General features: G+C 29.2%; 1 protein-coding gene across 1 annotated transcript; it reads right to left on the bottom strand.

Annotated features, from left to right (window-relative positions):
- Positions 1-15,394: 15,394 nt before the first annotated feature.
- On the bottom strand, positions 15,395-16,558 carry LOC126550782 (putative nuclease HARBI1). The gene has a single exon (XM_050202910.1). It carries the CDS (start codon positions 16,172-16,174, stop codon positions 15,395-15,397), a length of 780 nt encoding a protein of 259 aa, XP_050058867.1. The 5' UTR covers positions 16,175-16,558.

The raw sequence follows: 16,558 nt of genomic DNA, 5'->3' as shown, positions 1-16,558 counted from the left end.
ATTATAAACATATTAAATTATATTGTGCTACGTGACAACTATAATACATCAAAATAATTATAATGTTAGTGGAGTTACAAAAATTTGTTTTACAAATGCTGTAAAATTTCTAATTTTCTGTTTTTAATTTTTTTTTCAGATACTAAATGTCTAAAAGGGTGCTAATGTCTATGTCTGAATCAGTGGGCATTTGAGTTAAAATGGCATCCAAATCATTTATGCAATTTGCGTTTTCTGAGAGTTGAAAATAATTAAGTAAAAAATTTTTTTTAAATGCGAACAAAAATTGGTAAGGAGTTGGATTAGTGTTATTGCCATTTTGTTGTCTAAGTGTACAAAAAAGATTTTCAAGACAATCTTGATTTAATCTTGCTGTGTATAAAACACAAATTTTCTTGTTGGTTTAATGATCTTATTGATTTTAAATCTTTCCATAGTAGCAGCAAGCCAGTTATGGAGACCAATCAACCATTATTAAATTTCATCCGGTTAGTAACATTAGTTTGTTCTTTTTTGCTAATAACAGTTAAATTTGTAAAAAAATTATGCGTATATTTTAAATGATCCTCTTGTTTTGTTTGTTTAAAGGGTCTATTGAAATTTTTAAAGTTGGCCTTCTTGAAGAATTGAACATATCAAATAGCTTGTCCATGTTTTCAATAAAATCTATTGTTGCTTTTGAAGAAGATTCCAACTTGTTATTAAAAAGGTAAGTTTCCATGCCAGCTGCTACACTTTGGCTAAATACTTGAGCTGCCAATAAAACTTTCATTTTCTCAAATGGTCCAGGAAAAATATGAGAATGTGTTAATTTTGGGGCTGATCTTAAATTACATTTGCTGTCTTGTTCAAAAAATGATACTAAATGTTGTTTTTCAATTAGGTCATTTTCGAATTTGAAATTGTGTTGAAAAAACATATTTCTTGTTGACTTTAATAAATGGGAAGGGTCAAACATATATATTATTTTATTTTCACAAACTTTAAAATAAGGTCGAGCTGGTGTAACATTAACACTTTTACTGAAACTAACAAAATTAGAACCCATATCAGTAATAAATGTTTTTATATTTAATCTTATATCAATAAGTATGCGTATAGTTTCAAAAATAATATCTTGCAAGTCATATCCGGTACAGCTACTTGATACTAAAAAGTATGCAATTGGTTGTTTCCAGTTGACATTTATTCCTCTAACCATTAGAACAAATGCATACTTGGCAGGATTATAAGTCTTTGTCTTATTTGTTTGATGAAATCCTATAATTTCATCTTTGTTCAGCATATAATAAAGATTTGATTTTAAGGGCATTTCATCTGCACAGAGAACACATTCTTTAGCTTCGTCAGTAAAATATTTAATTTTATACTTGATAATATTAAAAAGAATATCATTCAAACCTGGTATCATTTCAAATTTATGAGTTAGCCGTCTTAAGGTTGAAATTGATGGTAATGAAAGAATATTTAATAAAAGTTTATAGACTCTAGGTCCTAAAAAATAAATTGTTAATGCTAATTGTTTGATTTCATTATTATATCTATAACCTTCTTTTTGTTTTTCTTTTAAATTAATTTGGGACTTGACAATAGTAAATAATCCAGGTGAAAAATATTTTCACTTAATCTTAAAAAATGTTCAACTGTATCATAACTAGATAATTGTTGACTTAAACTTACTATAGTCTTCTTTGAATTTTTTATTTCTTGTTTTCCAGATTTAATCTCCATAGCCAGTTTTTGTTTCCTTGGTGTATTTGCTGATAAATATCCAGGAGTTTGATTTGAAGAGTCAGAAGTTATTACTGATGAGCTACAAGATTCATTTGAAACATCAGAAGTATTCATATATCCACTTACAAGACTTCTTAATTCTTCAATACCTGGAATTGAAGTACTACAGCTACTCTGACATCCATCAAAATCCTGTGGATCTTCATAGGTTTTCGACTGTAATTTAGCCAATTTTGATCTTTCAAAAATTATTTCATCTAAAAAAATAATTAAAATTGAATTATTTAACAAAGAATTAGTTTTTTAATGTCAAAATTAGTTTTTGAAATTATTTAAATTATTTTTAAATATGTTTTAATAATTATGTTATTTACTTACCATTAAATGGAATAGCATTAAAAACTAGTCTGTTTTTTGTTGTGGGTTTTAAAAACATTGAGTCTACAAAGTGATCGCCGCATACTTTGTAACTATTTTTGGTTTTTAGTTCTTCAGCCAGATTTTCTGTACAACAATTTTTCATCCATGTTGATAGACGATCGTCTTTTGGATATTGGAAAAAACTTTTATTCCTAGTACTTGCTTTATTTTTGCAAAATTGTACAGAGCTACGCATTCCTGCTTTTTTTACTCTCCATTTTTAAATTTTGTAACATAAGAGTACAACACCAAATTTTATACAAAAAAAAAAAAATACTTTGAAACTCACACACTTGTTCAATGGTCAACTAATAAAACATAAGTCACATGGAAATCACAAAAACAGCAACTAGAGGCCAAGATAACCTAATTCTTAAGGGATGTGAAAGGTCAAAATCTAAACAATGCAACCCCCACGTCGTAAGGCGAGACCGGGTAGTAGTTAGTATGAATAGTATGAATTTCAATGTTGGCGCCAGGTAGAAATCGGGACAATTTTTTTGTTATATTCCATACGAAATTTTATACCTGCAATGTGGTCACACTGATTTCGTCGCGGAAATAATATTCATAGTTTTTGTTTACATCCCGAGTGAGCTATCTGTTTTCATATAGTCTGTGCTGTTACTTTCGTTTTCACTATAACTATTTTCTTCTTCTTCCTTATTCATAAATTTATTTTTATACTCATTTATTATAACTTAAATTAATTATATTTTATTTTTTATTTCTTCAATTATTATTTGTTTTACGCAATTTACTATTTTTTCTCAATTATTAATTAAACATTAATCTCTTTAAATAATATTTATCAATATTATTTTATTACAAAATTTTTCCGTAAAAAATTTTTTATTATATTCCCCCAATTAATTCTCTTAAAATTTTTATTTTCTTAAACTTAAGATTTTTTTTTTATATCCTCTCTTTTTTTTTTTTATTTAAATATAAATGATATTACAATCTGTGTTTTACATCACAATAAGCAAATTGGATAATTTATGTACATGTTCAACTTGAAAAATATGAAGAGGGAGGCCAACCAGTGATGGAACCCAACGTGAATTTATTTTAGATTAACAAATCTCTGCAATATTTTCTTTTGAGCCTATGAATGGGATTTATGGGATGAGTAGATGAGATTTGTGATACTAACGGGTTAGTATGGGAAGGTAGTTTGGAGTAGAAGGATCTGTAATGTTTTTTGGCTAATTGGTCAACTGACTCAATTTTTAGGTCGGAGTGAAGTGAAGAGTTGGAATCAAACCAAGGAGCAGACGTTATCATACGGAGGGTAATGGACTGGAATGCTTGTATCGTGCAAATTTGGGACGGCTTAGCACAGCCCCAAATTTGGATTGCGTATGCCCATATTGGGCGCAAGAGAGATTTATACAATATAAGTTTGGTTTACACTGGAAGTTTTGACTTTAAAATCGGACGAAGTAGGTGAAGGCGGCTGTTGAGTGTTTTTCTTTTTTGTTTAAGATGTGGGCCCCAGGTTAAACGTTTATCAATGGTGATTCCGAGATATTTGACATTTGGAGATGATGGTATTTGAGTACCTTGAAAGTGAACAGGTGGGGGTTCTGTTCTTTTTAAAGTAAATGGTACATAAACAGATTTGTCTGGATTTATTTTTATTCGCCATTTGGTTGCCCAGTTGTCAATGGAATCTAAGTGTGCTTGTAAACAGTTGGATGTTTCGTCAGGGTCGTAATTAGCACAAAGTATTGCGGTGTCGTCTGCGTAAGTAGCCAAGGTGGTGTTTGTTGTAAATGGTATGTCGGCCGTATAAATATTAAATAGGTCAGGAGAGAGGTCGCTGCCTTGGGGCACACCGGCTTTAATGGAAAAGTGTGGTGAGTATGAGCTACCATATAGGATTTTGTATGAGCGGTTTTCGAGATATGAGCGAATAATTAGATAATATGGCGCAGGTAGAAAAAGTTTGAGTTTGTATAGTAGGCCATCGTGCCACACGCGGTCGAAAGCCTGCGCTACATCCAGGAAAACACCAGGACAGAATTTCTTCATTTCAAAGGATGATGATATTTTGTCTGTCAACCTATGAATTTGATGGACAGAGGAATGTTTTGCTCTAAAGCCAAATTGAGAGTTTGGGATAATTTTATGAGTTTGCATAATAGGTCTAATTCTTTTGAGTATTATTTTTTCGAACAGTTTTGCTAGAGTTGGAAGTAAGCTTATCGGCCTGTAGGAGGTGGCTAGAGTCTTTGGTTTATTTGGTTTAGGTATAAGTATTACAGATGACAACTTCCATATTAGCGGAAAATATGATAGTCTTAGCATAGCGTTGAAGATAAAAGTAATTAGTAGAATGGGTTGGCGAGGAAGATTTTTCAGAACTTTATTTGTAATTAGGTCGTGGCCAGGTGATTTCCCATCTTTTAATTTTTTAATTAAAAATAATATTTCGCTTGGCGAGGTATGTTTAGCAGGTAATGACATAGGAAGAGGGCTGTTGATAAATTGTTCAATGGTTTCAGAGTGGTCAGAGTTTGGTATTATATCGGAGTGAGGTATGAAAATTTTTGATAAAGGATTACCAAACAGATTTGCTTTTTCGATATCGGAGATGGCCAAGGAGCCGTCTGAGTCTGTTAGGGGAGGAAGTTGTTCCTTTATTCTAAGTAAATTTTTAGTTGTTTTTTAAAGAGAACCGTCTGTTTGGTTTAGTGATTGGAATTTATTTTCAAAAAATTCGGATTTATTTTTTAATAATAATTTTTTTATAGTGTTCGCTAAGTGGTTGTACAGTTTTTTATCAGATGGATAGTGATATTTTTGCCACCTAGAGCGCACACGCCGTTTTTCGGAAATCAGATTTGTAATATTTATAGGTAGATATGGATTGCTTGTATTGTGTTTACTTGATTGGGTAATTGGGTGTGAGGATTTAAATATAGCAGATTGAATTGACGTTACAAGATTTTGAGCAGCGCTTTCTATATCATCCTTATTTTTAAGGGATATATTAAGATAAGTTGTGTTTTGCATAATTTCGGAAAATTCGTCCCATTTGATTGGACCTTGAGATAATGATGGATGCGGAGGAGTTGGTTCAATTGATGCAATCGTAGTTAAAAGGATTGGAGTGTGATCCGAACTAAGGTCATTGAGATTGTTAACAGAATGTTTTATGTGTCTAGGTAGTGAAGATAAAAAGAAGTCAAGTATATCAGGGTGTCTGTTATGGTGTTGGGGCCAGTAAGTGGGGCCTTTTGGACTTATGAATATGTAAGGTGTATTTTTGGTTATATTTTGAAGCATTTTGCCTCTTTGGTTATCTGAAATGCAGCCCCATTGGGAGTGTTTGGCATTAAAATCGCCGCCCACTAAGAATTGTTGACCAAGAGATTTTAAAAATTGATTTAGTTGTCTTGAGGATATGGCCGGGTGAGGAGGAAGGTAAACTGATGAGATTTTGATAGGAACGTGGTTTAATGTTATCTGAATAGTTGTAGATTGGATGGTGGGAAGCTGAACGCTTGGAAGTAGTTGATGTTGTATTTTAGAAGATATTTATAAGATAGCAGTCCCAGCGTGGGCTGTTTTATCAGGGTGATCGGTTCTGAAAATTTTAAAACCTGGGAAGAAGAGTTTGGTATTTGGTTTGCAGTGGGTTTCTGTTATGAGCGATATGTCTATTTGTTTTTCCAATAATAAATGTAGTAATTCGGTTTCATGTTGTTTTAAGCCATTTGCGTTCCATAGTAATGATTTCAGTATGTTTAAATTTGGTTTTTTAGTTGACATTGATTATAAGTTTATTTATTACAGTTGTAAGTAGCGATATGAGTGGATTTATTATTAATTTAAATTCAGAAATGAAAGATGAAAGTTGTGTAGCTAAGTTTGATTCAGATTGATTTTCAGTATCATTTGGGAGAGTATGTTTAGGTAAGTTAGGATGGAGAGACTGTGAGGACAGCTTTGGAAAAGATGAGGTGTCATTAATGTTGGGAGGGAAAAGGTTGGTTTTGACACCGGAGTCCTCCCCCTTCTTTACAATAGAATTATATTTAACATCATTTCTTAGATTATATTTTTTATTTGGAGTATTTTTACCGTATTTGAAACTTTGAAGGTTTTTGTGGACTTGGCAGCCTCGGTAGTTAGCTGTGTGATTACCTCCACAGAGGGCGCAGGCTGGTAGTTCATCTTTGGATTTGGTGCAGGTGGAGGTTGAATGATTGGCGGCACATTTGACGCATCTTGGAGGGTGGGCACAGTATGATTTGGAGTGACCATACTCCTGGAAGTTTGTACATTGTATAATGATACGTCTTTTGTACGGCTCTTCAATTTTTATTTTTGTATTTAATAAAGAGGTGATATGAAAAATGTCTTTGTTTATTTCCGCAGGTTCCAAGTCAATAAAGAAAATTGGGAGTTTATTTTTAGTGGTTTTATTCAAGATGTTGGATACATTACGGACTGAGAAAGGTCCAATTTCATTTATTGCTATGCCTATTTCCGCTAGTGGAGTTGATGGGTGGATGTTTCGAATCACTACTCGGAAGGGTCTTTCATCTTGAGCTTGATATGTGTGATATTCGGCCTTACTCTCTTTTAGAAAATGGATGGTTGTTCTGTATGAATCAGCGTTGTTGGTTTGAATTTTTAAGTTGTTGACATTTGATTTAACAAAGAAACTGTCAGCACCAATTAGTTCAATTAAATGTGAACGAAATGCAGAAAAATCCAAAATTCCACTTATAAAGATGGGTGGAGGTGGTTTGACTTTTTGTTCGGCTTCGGTGTCCGGGTCGATATCAATGGGAATTTCAAAGGAATTTTCGGTTTCATCATTTTCGTTTGTAAGTACAGCGTATTTATTTGAAGATGCGAAAATAGGTTTATTTTTTTTAGTTGTTTCCATTTTTTCATTTGAGTTAGAGGAAAGATTTCGTTTAGATTTATGTTGGACTGTTATAAAATCGGTGTCAACATTTGGTGAGTTTGAGTAAAAAACATCATTTGAATCGCTCTGTATACGATTTTTTTGTGAAACATTTGAATTGGTACCATTATTTATTTTTGAATTTGTTGTTGAATTGACACCGTTCTTAATTGGTTTTTGTGAGTTGTGCATTGTGCGTTATCGGAATGCGATAAGGGAAAACGCGATAGGTCGGCCGCGGCCGCCAGCAGTGGATGTCGGGGACTCTTGCAGTATTTTATAGCCAATTATATTTACCAGGTTTTGGAAAAAAATCCAATTTGATGTTGTTTTGAGACCTTTTTTGGAGGTTTGAATGTATTTGGTTTCGTTTTCCGCATCCGTAGATACCGAAAACAAACGTCACGTCTGGTTGTTGATATGAAGAAATAAATAATAAAGTGTATAAGAAGAAATATACACGCGTGTGCATCGAACGGCATGCCATGCGATATCCTCTCTAAATTATTATATAGAAATTCACAATTATTTCTCAATTATTTTCTTTCTCATAAAACACGTCTCTTCTTGGCCCAATAAAATTCACAATTATTTTTCTTCACAAAATACGGCTCTTCTCGGCCCAATAAAATTCAATACTTATTTAAATCACAATATATATGGCTCAAATCCGCCCCAAAATAATTCTTTTCATCAACTTATAAAATATGGCACTTTTTCAGCCTAAAATAATTCAATATATAAGGACTTATTACTTGCATTCCCAATAATTCAATAAATAAGGTCTTAACTGCCTTAAATAAAATTTTCAATTAATATTCTCTCTAATTCTCAAGACAATTTTTTCTCGCGTGTTCCTTGACGTATAATTCACTTATAATTTTTTTCAAATAAATATTTATTCCGTATTTCTCACGTATAGTTCTTTGTAAATAAAATATTCCCCCTTAATTATAATTCTCCTTTTTTTTTTATTATTTTTTTTAATAAATTTATTTTTATACTATTTTTATAATAAACTTTCCAATAATTTTTCCGCATAAAAAAAAAAAATTCTTTTGTAAAAATATTTAACTTAAATAAAATAATTTAATTTTCGTATTTAAAAAAGCGGGCAAGTGAGTACCGCTGTGCTGTACATTAGGTGCTGTATGGAACATTATTATATATTATAGGAGTGTTAAATTTGAATCCAATGATAGTTATCATTGTATACGAAAAACGATTCTGAACGAAGATGATTTGTCAGCCTAGGATATAATTTCTAGTGGTTGGTGAAAAAGGTGGTTTATGTTTTAATTTCCTGAATACAACAAAATTTAAGTTCTTTTATAACAATTGTAAGCTAAACTTATGAAAAACCTTGTGTTAAATTTTCAACTCTTAGCTACTTATACAAAAATTTTTATGAAATATACCTACAAAATAATTTGCCAGTATTCATAGTTTTGACGAATTTTTGTTAATATTTGAACTTCAAATGCTAATAAAAAAAAATTGTGCCTATGTATTCTTATAATTTTTTAATCACTATAATAATAACTTATGAGGAACTTTGCATTAAATTTTCAAGTATTTTGATAGGGCCAAAAAGATTTTATCGACACATTAACAAACAATTTTCAGAAAAATTGAAAATTTCAGCTGTCTATGAATACCTCAAAAAAAGTCAAAATATTTTGAAAATTAAATCACGTAAAGAAAACGCGAATCTTAATAACTGGTAAAATGTTCAAGTATCTACGACTTATACTTTTTGAATAATAACAAATATTTAAAATCGTTATCGTTACGCTATTTCGTTAAAATTTAAAATTCAAACGCACTAAAAATTTTTCCTATAATGATGCTTCGAGTTTTCTCTATAGATACTTGAAGGTAAACTTATGGAAAACTTAGTGTTGTATTTTTAATCCTTAGTTATAAACACAAAAAATTTTATGATTTTTCAACTTCAAATAATTTGAAAATATTCATGCACTCAAAGAAATATCTTGTGTAGAATTAATAAAGTATGTTTGTTAATTATTAATACACTAATTATTGTTGAAAATAAAAAAATGTTGTTAGTATAACAAACTGATTGTTCATTTAATAAAATCTTTGATAACTTCAATAAACTTAATTTGTTAATATGTATACAATATTTAACAAACCATTAATATGGAAACTACCAATATTTTATAATTTTAACAAAGTTTTTTAGTTATTTTAATGAACCTTTTGAGTTTTGGTTAATTCAATTGACCCTGATGTCTGTTTATTATATATATACACTCACTGAACATTTAACAGACATCCCTGTTAAAACAAAAAACATATTCATTGTCTTAATCAATTATTTTTAAAGATTTATTATAGAACTATTTATAAGGTTTCTAATATTATGGAACATGGGTTTTTCTCATAAATCGTTGATAACCGATGGTCGGGCGGTCTCGGTTCGCGTCAACCGATCACATTGGCTCAATACAATTTACGTTTTCGTATTTCTTTGTCATTTAACTCCGTGACCGATGTGACTATTTTGTATTTTTGTAGTTAACATTTTAAATCATTGTTAATTAGTGACTATTAATTTGTTTTATTATACAAAAGTAGTGAGTACAAGACGTCAAGACAACGTTGACGTAACAAAGTGACGAACATTACTACGTTACTTATAGTTAATCACTAACGACAATATTTAAGGTACGTATAACAATTCTATATTAAACTATATTATTACTATAGAGCCAAGAGGACACTAATACTCGTATGAGTGATGTCTGCCCCCCTTGAAAACATCGACTGATACATAGGTATAATATATATTTTTTTATAAGTTTTTTATTTTTCATTGAACTCTCAAATTATAAATTAGTTCATTTACTTTGAATATAAGATCAATTTTGTCCATATCTATCATAATTTAGAATGATTTGTTTTATATGTAAAAATGATTTTCCGTTATTATCAACACTAGTGGGGCATTACAAAGTAATACATTTGTTGAAGCCGTCAAGTACATATGAATGTACTGAAAATCAATGTACTCAAATGTTTCCTAATTTAAATAGTTTTAAAAAGCACATTACACGAAAACATACCATAGACAATCTAGAAGGTACTGTTCCCAAAAAATTAAAACTTAAAGAAATTGAGAAATGTGATGTAGAAGTTAACAATACTGTAATATCTCAAATATCTGATGAAATTAGTACTAATAACGTCCCCGTAGAAATAGATAATAATTGTACATTGGTGTGTGAAAATACATTACCTGCTAGTACAGTGATTAATATTGAGAATGCTATTAATTTAATTTATCAAGCCGGTATTAACTTAACAATGTCACTACACAATAATAGTAACTTCACAAGAAAAGATGTTGTAAATATACAGAAAGAATTTTCGCAAAGTTTATTTAAACCTATTGCTGATTTGTTGAAAAATGTTGTAAATGATGCAGTTAAAGACCCATTAATAGTGTCTTCTTTTCATACTATTATTTCAGCTATTTCTGCACCATTCAAACTATGCTATTCGGAATATATTTTAGATAAATGGTTAAAAAATAACAATCTATACTCTGATATTCAGCAGTTCACTATAAACAATGAAATCAATTTAGTTTCTTCTCTTGGTGAAACTAACTATAGTGAAAATATTACAAAAGGAATATTAATGCCAATACAATTCCAATTTAAATCATTTTTTGAGCATAATGATAATTTACTAAAAACATTAACAGAATATGAACATTTAACAAACACCTCAGATGACAAGGTTTTAGCACATTTTGTTCAGGGTGCTTTATGGAAAGAAAAGATAGCTCCTAATCATAATAATATTGTTATACCATATTTTTTATATGTGGACGACTTTGGAGTAAATAACCCATTAAGTTCTCACTCTTCTTGCCATTCCATTTGTGCTATATATTATAGTTTCCCGTTAAGCGATCAATCTAAATTATGTAACATATTTATTGCAGCCTTACTGAAGTCAGTTGATATGAAACAATTTGGTAATGACCTATGCTTACAAAAATTAATTCATGAGTTAAATAAACTTGAAGTTGATGGTATACTTATTTCAAATAAAGAAGGTTTAAAAAATGTTCATTTTGTATTAGGTTTACTTGTTGGCGACAATTTAGGTTTGAATACTATTTTAGAGTTTAGCAAGTCATTTTCTGCAAATTACTTTTGCAGATTTTGCAAAGAAAATAAAAGTGTTACTCAAAAGTCATCTGAAGAAAATGTTTTATTACTTCGTAACTCTGAAAACTATTTAGACGATTTAAATATAAATGATTTTAAATTAACTGGTATTTATAAAGAGCCAATTTTCAACCAATTAATTTCATTTCACGCAACAACAAATTTTAGTGTTGATTTGATGCATGATATTTTTGAAGGGATCTGCCATTACAACATGTGCCATATTATTAAATACTACACAGAAAGTGTACAAATTTTCTCATTAGAAACTTTAAATTTAAGAAAACTTAACTTTAATTATGGTTGTATTGAAATTGGCAACATCTCACCACCTATTAAATTAAATAATATTAAAAAATTTCACTTAAAAATGACTGCCCGAGAAATGATGACATTTGTTCACTTTTTTTCATTAATGGTTGGTGACTTAGTCCCAGCTGATGATCCAGTATGGATGTTTTTTTTAAATTTTTCAGAAATAATAACTATACTCCTTTCATACCAAATTAAAGAGAACTCAAACATTCGTTTAGAACAACTTATTAAGTATCATAATTTAAATTATGTTTTACTATTTCAAGACACTTTGAAACCTAAATATCATATTCTATTACATTATCCATCAATTATTCGAAAATCTGGCCCTCCTAAACATTTTTGGTGTTTTAGATTTGAAGCTAAACATAAAGACTTGAAAACATATGCTCGAAACATTAGTTCTAGAAAAAATATTACATTATCATTGGCAAAAAAGTATCAATATAGTTATGCATTCAACATATTAAACAATATAAATAACAAAAATATTGAAATGAAAGAAATACATAAAATAATAAGTAACAGTTCTAAATTTCTACATAGAATTTATGGCTATCCATCTGATCATTTACTAAGTTACTCCCAAGTTAAATATAAGGGCACAACATATAAAACTGGATATTTTTTAACAAATTTTGTTGATGAAGTCTGTCTTTATGAGTTGTTAGAAATTGTTTATAACATAAATACTTTGGTAATTTTCTTTATAGTTCACCAAATTGAAATTGATGATTATTGTTCTCATTTAAGAGCTTATAAAGTTAATAAAAATAAAAATATAATATCAAAAACTGTTTTGTATCCTGAAGATTTTATTGGACCTCCAATTAGGGCCGGTTCTACCAACTATAGATAAAGTATGAGTTAACTATCTATTAGATACCGTTATCCAAGACATTTATCTTATTGATAATCAATGTGTGTTCTACAAATCATATTTGTGTTATGAATTACTATCTATTGGATTGTTAACCTGTAGTTAAAATACATTTTTAATTTGTTATTCTTTCCATGATATTGTTGTATTATCAGTAATAAATATAGTTGATTATTGATAATAATTAAAATATCATAATCTTAATTCTTAATATCGTAGTATCGTACTAACGTCTTTTAAAAAATTAAAACTGAACTGGTTACCTACTCAATTAAGATTTTTATATTTTTAATATATTTTATTATTAAAGTTATAAATTAAAATGTCGGCAATTAAAAATAAAGATAAATCTCGGTCAAAAAACTTTACTAGTGATGAAGTAAACAGGTTGATAAGTTTGGTGGAGAAGTATAAGAATGTCATTGAAAACAAAGAAACTGATTCAGAAACGTGGAAACAAAAGGATAGTTGCTGGCAAACGATACAAAATGAGTTTAATGTTAATGTGACTAGTGATTTTAGATCGGTTAAAACATTAAAAGATAAATACAATGGGTTGAAAAAGTGTGCAAGGAAAGAGTATGCTGAAAAACCAAAGAGTTGTTTAAAACTGGTGGTGGTGAAAAAAGAGTTGTGAAAATTAGTGATATATCACAAAGGATTCACAAATTGATATCAATTTCAATTACTGGGAATCCTAGTGAATTCGATAACGATCAAGGTAACATTTATTTTCATTTATTGCACTGATTAATTCACATAATTGACATTTAACAATGGTAAAGTAACAATGTAAAATTATTATTAATTTAAAATGGATAGTTAAATAATAATTATAATTAAAAACATATTTGAAAATTTATAGATCTTACTACCAGTAATGAAAATAATGCTCCTGAATTTGGCTTGGTTGATACCATGAATAATTCAGAAACTTCACATCATGAATACAACAATGAGTGTAAATTTTTAGTACTTTAACATAATAGGTTCCACATTTAATAACAATGTGGGAATGTGAAATGTATTTGTTCACTAAAATCAACTGTCAATACACATGATTGAATGGGGGTTTAATATAATATATAATATATTGTATCCAATACAATAATAAAAATTTAGATAATAATATACAAATAAAGGTAAGAAGAAAAATAATTAGGTACTATATAGCCTAATATGATACATATTCAACCAATATTCTATCTGCACATCAATAAGTAGGTACATACACAAATAAATTAACACACTAAATTTGATGTTACTAATTCAATACAACTATATTTATGCAATATGCATGCATAACATTTATACTTATATAAGCTTATTATTCTTATTGATCTGTTCTTTTTTTAGATAGTATTGGTTTTTATTTGAATTTTTTCCTTCTCTTATTTTTTAGATTAATTTTTTATGGGCTATGTTCATTTTTAATAATTTATCAGCATTTGCTAAGGTATCTAGCAAAAAGTTGAATGTATTAAATTATTAATTAATTAAACAAAAACGTCTCACGTTAGCTTAATATAGTGTTTTAATGATAAATACATTTTACACCAAGGTGGATATTTGGTTGATTTTATTTTTATGACAGCTAGCATCATCGAAGGTGGTCCTGTGCCCAAGTTACTAAATGTATTGTCCAGGGATGCATGTACAATTCAATATGGAAGGCTATTGAACTTTCTGGGTGTATATCCCCACCCAATATCCACCTTTGATTTTACAACATTGATATCATATACTTATTAATTCTTTTTTAATGTAGCTATAGCTTTGCATTCTTCATTTATGCAAACAGATTTACTGGAGCATGATAATTTGGATTTAGCTGATCTTAACCATGTAATTATGGACTTTTGCTATTTTTAGAATCGTTTTTTATTTTATTTATTTTATGATTCATGTATTGATGTTTATTATTGTATTTTGCTATGCATAGTTGGTTAATAGTAGTGAAGGGCCTGTTGCTATAACTTTGCCACTAACAGATGTGTCAAATGCTTCCTTTGAGAATTGGTCTCCGGCATCCTTAAAAACTCCGCGCCATCCTTTATTAGTTCCACCTACAAATCCTTCAAGCTATACTCCTGTTATCAAAAGTAACTTTATATATATATTGTATTATATTTCAACTTTATAAACTATATAATATGAATATGTAATGAAAGTTTAATCTTCATTCTGTTTTTATTTGGTAGGTAAATGGTAATGCATTTTCCTATATACCTATTTAATATCTGTATAATAATAGATACTTTAATTTATAATTATTAAGTATAAATATTGAAAATGTTAAATGCTTACTGGCAACTTCCATTCTATAATTTCATTTATATTTATTAACTAAATTGTAAAGTAAACTACTTCTGTACAATGGTTTATTTTTTTTGCATATTCATAATAATTTCATTCATATTATATAATATTATTTAATAATCATTGTAATAGTATATATTATTAATATGATTTATATATTTATAATGTGACAAATTTAACACAAACTATGTTATAATAGAAATAAAAAAAAATACAACTTATAATAACCATAAGAAAGTATTCAAAAGTTCTACTTCTACTGATCAGAAACAGATATCAGCCAGCACTACAGAAATGCTTAATAGTAAAAAAGAACTTATAGACCTGCAAAAAAAATATTTTCAACAAATGATTGACTACAACAAAGAAGAACATAATCTTAAGATACAATTTTTAAAAGAAGAACATGAATTAAAAATGAAAATGCTTCAAAAATAATTGATCTAATTAAAATTTTTTACTAACTTAATAGTTCTTTTTGGAATTTAATAATTTTAAGATATAATTATATAATAATAATAAAATAATATTTCCTAGTATACATTTAAAGTAAAATATATAAATATATTTAGTTGTTTTAAATATTCTTAAATTTTAAAGGTTTGAAAAATAGTCTCTAATTAAACTCGTTCTAACAGATGTTTTATTATTTCCTCTTTCTTCTACAGCTAATGGTACATTCCACTCTTCATGTATAGGTTCTTGGTTCATAATATATGGGTCTATTGGAGGTATTGATTCTCCTAATACTGAAGCCAAATTATGTAGTACGGCTGTAGCTACTATTATTGCTTGAGCTCTATCTGGTGTTGTTCTTATACCAAGTGACAATATTGGGAATCTCCTCTTCCATACTCCAAACAAACGTTCTATTGTATTTCGAGTTCTTATTTGAGATTCGTTGTATAATAATTCAGCATTTGTATTTGGAGAGATTAATGGAACTAGAATATATGGACGACACTCATAACCTCCATCACCTAATAAAATATTATCTCCCATTTCGTTTGTTTCAAATTTAAAATGTATTGTTGAGTTGTTAAATATGACTTGGTCATGGGTCGAACCAGGCCATCTTGCAACTATATCAAGAATCTCAAGTGAAGGTCCTCCGACTACTTGGACATTTAATGAAAAATAACCTTTCCTATTTCTATACACTTCTGCTATATTTCCTCCTAAAAATATAAACAAAAGTAAGTCGCCTAATTTAATATAATTTAAAAATAAATAATGGATGAAGTAGTTCAATAAATTACCAGGTGATTGAAGTTTGACATGAGTACAATCAATGGCACCTATAATTCTTGGAAATCGTGCTATATTGTAAAATTTCAATCTAGTTTCCTGAATACTACAATGATGGTCTGGCATTTTAATATACAACGGTCTTAAAGAAGCTATAGCTTCAGTAACTGTTCGAACAATATTACAGGCTGAAGTTTTACTCACGCCTACAAAGTCTCCAGCAGCAAGCAAAATTGTCCCTAATGCGTAAAACCTAAGTGTCAATAACAATTTCGTTATAGGCAATATGGCACGGTTTCTGAAAAGTAAATTAAAACAGAATTTTAATTTATATTTTTAATATAGAAACATATGAATACCCCCCCCCCTCAAACGTTTAGCCACTCTAGAGCTTTAACCACCCTAACACGTTGACGGACACTTGGAAGTACCATTTTGTTCAATAGGAATGCTTTAAAGTTTAAATTGACACATGGAATTACCATGTGATTATGTGAACCTATATATAAA

The sequence above is a fragment of the Aphis gossypii genome, chromosome 3 (assembly GCF_020184175.1).
Source record: "Aphis gossypii isolate Hap1 chromosome 3, ASM2018417v2, whole genome shotgun sequence".
In the NCBI taxonomy this organism is placed as follows: Eukaryota; Metazoa; Arthropoda; class Insecta; order Hemiptera; family Aphididae; genus Aphis; species Aphis gossypii.
Note: the sequence above shows the minus strand (reverse complement) of the source record. Positions and strands in the feature narration are given on the sequence as shown.